Source organism: Petaurus breviceps, unplaced genomic scaffold, assembly GCF_028583685.1.
Source record: "Petaurus breviceps papuanus isolate PSGF00001 unplaced genomic scaffold, PetGlider_PUasm1.0 91041, whole genome shotgun sequence".
Lineage (NCBI taxonomy): Eukaryota > Metazoa > Chordata > Mammalia > Diprotodontia > Petauridae > Petaurus > Petaurus breviceps.
In genome coordinates this window covers 22,762,225-22,771,061 of record NW_027187400.1, presented here as the reverse complement: position 1 = coordinate 22,771,061, position 8,837 = coordinate 22,762,225, and the positions used below count along the sequence as shown (strand labels likewise).

The 8,837-nt window shown below is 48.6% G+C and overlaps 1 protein-coding gene across 1 annotated transcript; it reads left to right on the top strand.

Annotated features, from left to right (window-relative positions):
- The first annotated feature begins 314 nt into the window (after positions 1-314).
- On the top strand, positions 315-8,490 carry FBXO44 (F-box protein 44). The gene is made up of 6 exons (XM_069078332.1): positions 315-725; positions 3,619-3,745; positions 4,084-4,179; positions 4,755-4,890; positions 6,138-6,321; positions 6,935-8,490. The coding sequence occupies exons 1-5, from the start codon at positions 467-469 to the stop codon at positions 6,279-6,281; spliced, it is 762 nt and encodes a 253-aa protein (XP_068934433.1). The 5' UTR covers positions 315-466; the 3' UTR covers positions 6,282-6,321; positions 6,935-8,490.
- Positions 8,491-8,837: the final 347 nt, after the last annotated feature.

The following is an 8,837-nucleotide window of genomic DNA, read 5'->3' as shown; positions in this document are numbered from 1 at the left end:
TAGATAGATAGATAGATAGATAGATAGATAGATAGATAGATAGATAGATATAGACCGATCAGGAAATCATAGACATAACAATTGAACCCATGGGAAATAAAAGTTCTGAGGGGGTGACCAGCTCTCCTCTACTTTTGTCCCTAACCCATCCCTAGCACTGTGGCTATGATGCCTGAAGACAACACCCCTCATAGGTGTGTTCCTGGTTTGTGTGCTCATGTGCCTCTGTGTGTGTGTGTGTGTATGTGTGTGTGTGTGTCCCAGCACCTGGGCCCAGGGCAATGCCGAATCCAACCCTCCGTGAAGGTATTTGTGCTGTACGTGCTCACTCGCTGGGGCCATCATCAGTGTAGACACGCGCTTACAGGCACGTTTCCACTGTTTTTGTGTGGCCACTATAGACACTGGCCTCACAGACCTGTGTCTGGTGTCTGCAGATCCCCAGCCCACTCTGAGTGTTGGCACCATGGCTTCCATCAATGAATTGCCCAATAATATCCTCCTGGAGCTGTTCTCCCTGGTGCCAGCCCGGGAGCTCCTGCTGCACTGCCGGCCAGTCTGCAGCCTGTGGAGGGACCTCATCGACCTGATGTCCCTGTGGAAGCTGAAATGCCAGCGTGAGGGCTTCATGCCCAAGAAGTGGGGCCAGCCTGTGTCCGACTGGAAGATTTTCTACTTCCTCTGCAGCCTCCGGAGGAACCTGATCCGCAACCCCTGTGCTGAAGGTGCGTCCCTTCGCCCTCTGTACTGTACGTGGAGAAGGTACAGTGTAGACATCAACCAGCCATACAGTGTAGACACCTAGAGAATATACCTCAGTTGGGCAAGATAGCTAGAATATACATCAGACTCCAAGTACAATGTTCACAGCATAGATACCTATAGCAGGCTATACAGAAAATCAGTATACTGTCTACCCCCACGATGCACATTATAGTCACTATACCACGTAGAGGTCCAGTATAGACACTGAGAGTATGCATGGCCACAACAACCCATTGCAAATGTCACAGTGTACATACTATGCAGCATGAGTAGTTATAGTATACATGACAGGGGTTGTACAGGATAGACAGGCATGGCATATATTGCTGACATTTATATGCAAATATACATACATAGGGGCAGCTAAATGATGAGGTGAATAGACTGCCAGGCCTGGAGTCAGGAAGACTCTAAATTTAAACCTGGCTTCAGACACTTCCTTGCTGTGTGGCGCTGGGCAAGTCACTTAACCCTGTTTGCCTCAGTTTCCTCATCTGTACAATGAGCTGGAGAAGGAAAAGTCAAACCACTGTGGTCTCTTTGTGAAGAAAACCTCAAAAGGGGTCATGAAGAGCCAGATGTGAGTGAAAACAATGGAACCACAATATGTACATATATCTATGTATCTCACTTTAAGGTTTGCATATATTTCCTTTATATATGTCTACATGTTTCCTCACAACAACTCTTCAAGGTGAGTGCTCATATTGTTCATCATTTTACAGATAAGGAAACTGAGGCTTAAAGAGGTTAAGTGACTTGCCCATGATCAGAAGACTAGGAAGTGCAGGACTGGAACCCTGCCCAGTCTCTCCCGACTCCTATGTGCATTCAGCTGCACCAAGCTGTGTCTCTGATTACATGGGATAGACACATTAAGTGAACGTGATGCCACCTGGCCAGTGTAGACACTGAGAGTATGTATAACCCTGAGTATCCAGTGTAGATGCCTATGAAATTCATACTGCAGACTGCATGGTGCCTATACCTGTATAGCACACAAGACAACAGCTGATCAACACTGTTACTTACAGCATGGCACCAACTTTATAGGGCAGACCACCATGCTATCTCTCCCAAAGGCTACATGCTGTCTACACTTGCACCCCATTGATGTACACCCCATGTGATGTGCTGAATGTTGTCTATATCAGTAGGAGTGTATAAATTAGAAAGGAGACACGAGTTCAAACTTGACCTCAAATACTTATTAGCTGTGTTACCCTGGGCAAGTCAACTTACCCTCTGTCTACTTCAGTTTCCTCATCTATAAACCAGGGATAATAATCACACACCCCCACCCCTCGGGGCTGTTGTAAGGCTCAAATAAGATAATATTTGCAAAGAACTTTGTCAACCTTCAAGTGCTACGTAAATTCTTTTGTTATTGTCAAGCTGTTTCACTTGTGTCTGACTCTCCATGACCCCATTGTAGTAGCGTCTGTACATGGAGAAGGTACAGTGTAGGCATCAGCAGTGTGCATCACACCAGCCATGCAGTGTAGACGCCTAGAGCATATACCTCAATTGCACAAGATAACTAGACTATACATTAACAGTTTTCTTGGCAAAGATACTGGAGTGATTTGCTATTTTCTTCTCTAGCTCATTTTATAGACGAGGAAACTGAGGCAAAGAAAGTTAAGTGACTTGTCCAGGGTCACACAGCTAGTAAATGTCTGAGACCAGATCTGAGCTCAGAGAGGAGTCATCTTGATTCCAGGCCTAGTGCTCTATACACTGCGCCACCTAGCTGCCCTTCATAGTATAGCCGCTTATAGAGTACATGTCCTGTGCACATATAGATATGTGTGTATATATGTATTATACATTCATACATATATTTTAAAAAAGAGTCTTTTATTTCTATCTTTTCCCAGAGAGAGCTGCCTACCCTCCCCCAGCCTCAGTCCACTATTCTCTCTCTCCCTTTCCCCAATCTGGTGGCACTGTCCAGGTTCCAGTCCCAGTTGTGAGTAAGGAGAGACAAAGGTGAACCCCCACCCCAGCACGGAGTGCTCCTAGACCTATAGTCCATACTCATATGTATTCATAAAGTCCATGACCCTAACTGGACAGTATAGACACCCATACTGTACATCACACTACAGTTGTCAGGAATGGTGCCAGCCCTCCATAGCATACAATGCAATCCATTCATGGTGCACTATGACTCTCTACCATCTGCCACACACTGCAGACATGTAGACTGAGCCTCTCTGGCTTATATCATAAACATCGTTGCCAGTCACTTTTCTGTGATCTGCATCCAACAGATGCATAGTAGGCTGGATAGTTTGTCTCCACTGCTTCCACTCCAGGCATGGGGCACACCACATGGTATCCCTCGAGGAAGTCATCAAGCATTGCCCACCTGGTGAGGGAAGGCTCAGAGAGAGGTCCTGGTCAGCTCCTCAGCAGCCCCCTCCTTTCAAAATTAAGAATGACTCACAAGCACAGATAAGCTAAGCAGACATTCAGAGGTATCTCTCATTCCCACCCCCCACCTCCAATGTCCCTGTCACTGTGACAAGGAGGGGGAGGAATGGCTGTAAAGGAGTGAGCTCCTCAGAGCTCCTGAGTAGGAGGACAGCAATGTACAAGGCCAGCTCAGGGATTCAGTGGGAAAGATCATGGAGCCAGAGGAGCTGAGTGGGAATCTTGGTGCCCTCTTTCAGACCCTGCCTCCTCCTGTGTAAATCAAGGGGGTTGGACTCGATGAACCCCGGCTTTACATCTCTCATCCTGGGTCATCAACAAGCCCACCCCATCCCTGGGCCTCAGTGAGAGGACAGCCTCAGCACAACCCTAAGGGAGGCTGCCCCCTATAATCTTTGCTCTGCTCCCTGACAGAAGGCTTTGAGTTTTGGACCCTGGATGTGAACGGAGGAGATGAATGGAAAGTTGAAGACTTGCCGGGGGACCACGGGAGAGTGTTTCCCAACTCCCACGTCAAGAAATACTTTGTCACGTCTTATTAGTAAGAATTGGGATTGGTGGGGGTAGGGGGAGTGTACTGGCCCCAGGGAAAGGGGCCATTGGTAGGTGGTAGAAAGGGGAATGGGGAGCTTCATGGGGAAAGGGTCTTCCCATCCTCCTACCCTGCCTGCCACAGATGACTGACCCAAGGGAAGTCTACAAGCTGGGGGCAATGGAATGACTGATCCGAACCCAGGATCCCCCATGGTGACCATGCTGCCGAGGGCTGGGGACTAGGGACGGGGTGAGGATATAGGGAAGACCTAAGGCACTTCCCCCTCAGTGTGACCATGAGGTGAACATCTCCCCTGGGATCCCTCCCCCATTCATTTCCCCCAGCACCTGCCTCAAGTCTCAATTGGTGGACCTGAAAGCTGAAGGATATTGGGAAGAGCTAATGGACCGGACCAGGCCAGACATTGTGGTCAAGGATTGGTGAGTGGTAATAGTAGGACAGTGTCCTACCCCTTGAGATTGTTCTAGGGGCTGAGTGATTGTCCTACTCTGATCTTACTGGGAGTGGGCAAAAGAACTGGAAGGAATTCGTGTGGATATGGGCTTGAAGAGTAAGAATATCCCCAGGGATCTCTTTGGATTCTATTCTTCTCATTCAGTAATTCACTTATAGGCATGGGGTTGGGTGGCAGACCAAAAGCAGTATACAAATGTATATGTCACAGTCCCTCCCAGCCTACCACTGGAAGGGGGATGACATTACTTTTGCTTGGCCTCAGGGGAAGAACTTGGAGCTCTATATAATATGTTTTTAAAAGTTCCCAATGACCAAACTACCCCCAAAGAAGCACATAAGCGGTTATACATCTCTACCTAGATGTGTCATCAGCCTTTCCCCTAACCCCTCCTTCTTGTTTCTGGTGAGGGTACCACAATTCTCTGAATTCAATATTTCATTTCTCACCACCTTGCATTTGTCCCCTTCAGCATCTTCCCTCTCATAGTCACTTCCTGATTTCCACCACCACCCCCCTTTCTTCCTCAAACTCCCCCAGGTTTGCTGCCAGACAAGACTGTGGCTGCAAGTACCAAGTCTGTGTACAGCTCCTGTCCTCAGGACATGTGCCTCTGGGCACCTTCCAACCAGATCCTGTGGCCATCCAGCAGTGGAGTGATGCTAAGTGGAGAGAGGTGAGGAGAGGGGCTATCCAGTGTCCAAGACCACAGTGCCCCTGGGAACCACCCAGCCCAGATACTTTCTTCCATTGCCTGACCAGAGGAGCCTGAGACTAGCACAGTGAGGGGAATGGTGGGATGCTTGACCTGGAGTCAGGCAATTGCAAGACTCAATTCTCCCACCTGCAATACAATTAACAAGAACACCTTCTGGGCTGGCTGCTGCCTTGGGAGTCATGGGAAGGACAGAAAGCCATATATTCACTATCCTCTTTGACCTCAAAGCCTACTAAGGGGATAAAGCAGTAACACAATGGTACACTGAGAAGTTTAGAAGCATTTTGAGTGGGCTGTGTGGCTTTTAAGGGGGAAAGTTGAGGCCCTTACTACTATGTAACCAGGACCAAGTCCACATCTCCTTCTTTCTGAGCCTCAGTTTCCTCATCTGTAAAGTTAGGGGTTAAACAAGACCATTGGTTCTCAATTTTTTTTCCACACATGGCACAGTGTTACTTTTTGGTATGAAGAACCAGGGTCAGGAAAAGGTCAGGAGACTCTCATGTGCAAAAAATAATAATAGCCAGCATTTCTATAGCACTTGAAGATTTGGAAAGAGCTTTATAAATATCATCTCATTTCATTGCCACAGAAATCCTAGGAGGTGGGTGCTACTATTATTATTCCCATTTTTACAGGTGAGGAAACTGAGGCAGATAGAAATTAGATGACTTACCCAAGGTCATGTAGATAGTGTCTGAGGCTGGATTTGAACTCAGGACTTCCTGACTCCAAGCTCAATATTATCCATTGAACCGCTAGCCTTTACTACTGTTCCAAATATAAATTTAATATAATTCTTGGAATATCTTGTGAGATTGTTGAACTACAGCAATGGTTTCCAGCCCTTTTTGTGAGTAAAAGGGCCTCTTCCTATCATCAAAATATTTTGCACCCACTTCCTTTGATGGTAGCTATACATTTGATATCCATTAATTCGCAGAATATTCATTTGTCACAAAATGACCTTGAGACTCAGGGCCTCAGGGCCCACAGACTGGAAACCACTGGACAAGATGACCTCTAAGTACCTTCCCAACTCTCTATCCTAATAAATCACACCGATTGTAGATTCACAAGGGACTCATAGGACACCAAGTGAATGCCTCTGCATTCCTGGGTTCCCTGCATCCCTGGGTTGGTTTCCATGGGCAGGGATTGTATAGACCCTCTCCCTCAGTCCCCCTCCTCTTCCCTTCTTCCAGGTCTCCCACACATTCTCCAACTACCCCCCTGGTGTTCGCTATATCTGGTTTCAGCATGGAGGAGTGGACACGCACTATTGGGCTGGCTGGTACGGGCCCCGGGTCACCAACAGCAGCATTACCATTGGTCCTGAGCTGACCTGAGTCAGCCCACAGCCCCCCACTGCTGTACCCTGACCTACTGGTGAGTCAGTTTTATGAGGCTGTCCCTCAGTCTTGGCCTGAGGGGGTAGGGGACACAGGCTATTCCTTCTAGCTCAGTGACCTTGGGCAGGACATTTCCACTCTCTAGGCCTCAATTTCTACATCTATAAAATGAATTAGACTGGCTCACTGCGAAGGTCCTGTTCAGCTCTGACTGTCTGTGTTCGAAGGGCTCTTCCAGGGCTAAGATCTCCAATCTGAACATTTTATGTCCTAAAATTGCTATAGGCTCTGACATGGTGTTTCAAAGGCTCCTCCCAACTCTGACCTTCTGTGTCCTAAGGCCCCCTCTAACTCTGACATCCTCTCTTCTAAGGCCCCTCCCAGCTCTGTTATTTTGTGTTTTAAAGCCCCATCCTGTTCACACATTTTCTGTGCTAGTATTTCTTCCAGCTCTAACATTCTGTGTTCTCAGGTCCCTCTTAGCTGTGACATTGCATCTTCCAAAGTCTCTCCTAGCCTCGACATCTTGTGTTCTACAGGCCCTCCCAGCTCTGATATCCTGTGTTCTAAGACCCCTCCCATCCTGACATCCTGTGTTCTAAGACCCTTCCAGCTCTAATATTCTCCATTCTGTTCTTCTTCTCTAACAGCTCCATCATCCTAGGTCCTCCTTCTTTGCACTGCTGTTACAGTCAACTCTCGATTATCCAGGGACTGTGAGCCTGACAGGTACATTATCCAGGCCCCTCGTCATCACGGGATGATTCCTGGTTGCAGTCGGAGCAGCGTGATACAATGGAAAGAAATCACTGGACCTGAAATTAGGAGATATGGGTTCTAATGCTCTAATGCTTCCTGTGTGACACGGAGCCGAATCACTTCAGTCCCTCTGAGCCTCAGTCTGTTACTCTGTAAAAGGGGATGAGTCCAGGATGGTTCTGAGGAAAGCATTTTGTAGCTCTTAAAGACAATATAGAAACACGCATTATTGTGATTATTGCACAGAGAACCCTGTGCTCTGGAGAGCACTTTTGAGAATATTTCATTCCCATTAGGAAAACAAGGTAGATAGAGGCATCTCCTTTTACCAGAGGAGGAAACTGAGGCTCAGAGAGGGAAAGAGACTTGGCCAAGGTCACACAGAGAGGCCAGGTCCCTTTGTGCTGCCTGCTTCCAGGGCCTTCTCTTCGATAGTGCCTCTGAACAGAGAAGGAGTAAGTAAGGAGCTAGAAATCCCCGGTACCTCTTTGGGAGTGATTGGCGAGTGGTTCAGGGGAAGGCTTTAGTGCAGTGGGGGCCTTGGACCACAGTGGGGTTGAGATCTAAGCTGGAGTACAGCCTAGCACGGATAGTGGCGAGTTGACTAGCTAACTCACTAGCCGCTTTGAACCGTCTTTTCTCCCCTGCTTCTCCAGTCCTTCTCACTGTCCCCTGTTTCTAGCCACCACAGCCTCTCCTTTCTAAGGCCTGAAAAGGCATCCTGGCTCCCGAGGGGTCAGCTATGGCCCTGAGAGCCATTAGGAGCTTCAGGGAAAGAGAGGGGGGAAATAGATTGCCGGACCGGCCCCACCACTGTGGGTGAGGCCAGGCCCTTGGTTTAATGCCTCCTTGACACCTTGTCCTCCAAGCAGATGGTGCTGTAGCCCCAAACAGAACAGAGGTCCAAGAAAGACCTACCTCCCCTGGGTGGGGAGTGGGGTGAATTAATTGAATCTGGGGCAGGCAAGGTCTGGCAGATCCTGAATTGTCCACAAGAGGGCTAGGTGGCATCTAAAGTCTGCACCAAGATGGACTCAAGTACCTACCTAGGGCTTAATCAGACCCCAGGATTCAACTTGGGTAGGTGGGGATCAAGGGAAGAAGTGCCCTCTCCCCAAAAGCCAAATAACACCAGCCCCCCCACACACTCCCTGCAGGTGAAGGGCAGTCCCTTCTGGGGCTTGGGTGTGCCCTCTGCCCTGCGCTCACTCTCAGTGGCCCCCATGGGCCAAGCCTTGCCTACACAAATGAGTATTCAGAAGCTCCTGGTGGGAGCTGCCATTCTCAGGATTCCCCCCTCCCTCCCTCCTGCTGCTTCAAACCCCACACCTTCCTGCACAAGTGCCATCAATTTTCCTCCTCAGATTCTTCTCTTTGGAGCAAGTAGCCAAATAAAAAGGTGTTTGAGGTCAAACTTGTGAACTGTGGTTCCTGGGGGGATGGCCTCAGTGTTCTCCTCTGACAAATGGGGAGGTTGGAGCCAGGAGGGACTAGATGATGTCTGAGGTCCCTCCCAACTCTAAACCCTGTGATTCTAAGACTGAGGGGTACTTGGCCAGAGGGCTGAAGGGGATGGTACAGGGAGTGTGATCTCTCCCCCAGGCTATGACCCACACCCTAGAGGCTTATCAAGCAATTGATGTTACCGGAAAAGCAGCACTCCAGGGACTAGGGTTCAGATCTATGGGTGGGAGCCCCAAAGTGGAAATTAAATCTAGAGACTGTGCCCCAAATCTCACATGAGGAGGCAGGCCAGCAGGAGGCAAGTTGAGGGCTTTGGGAACCAGAAGAGGG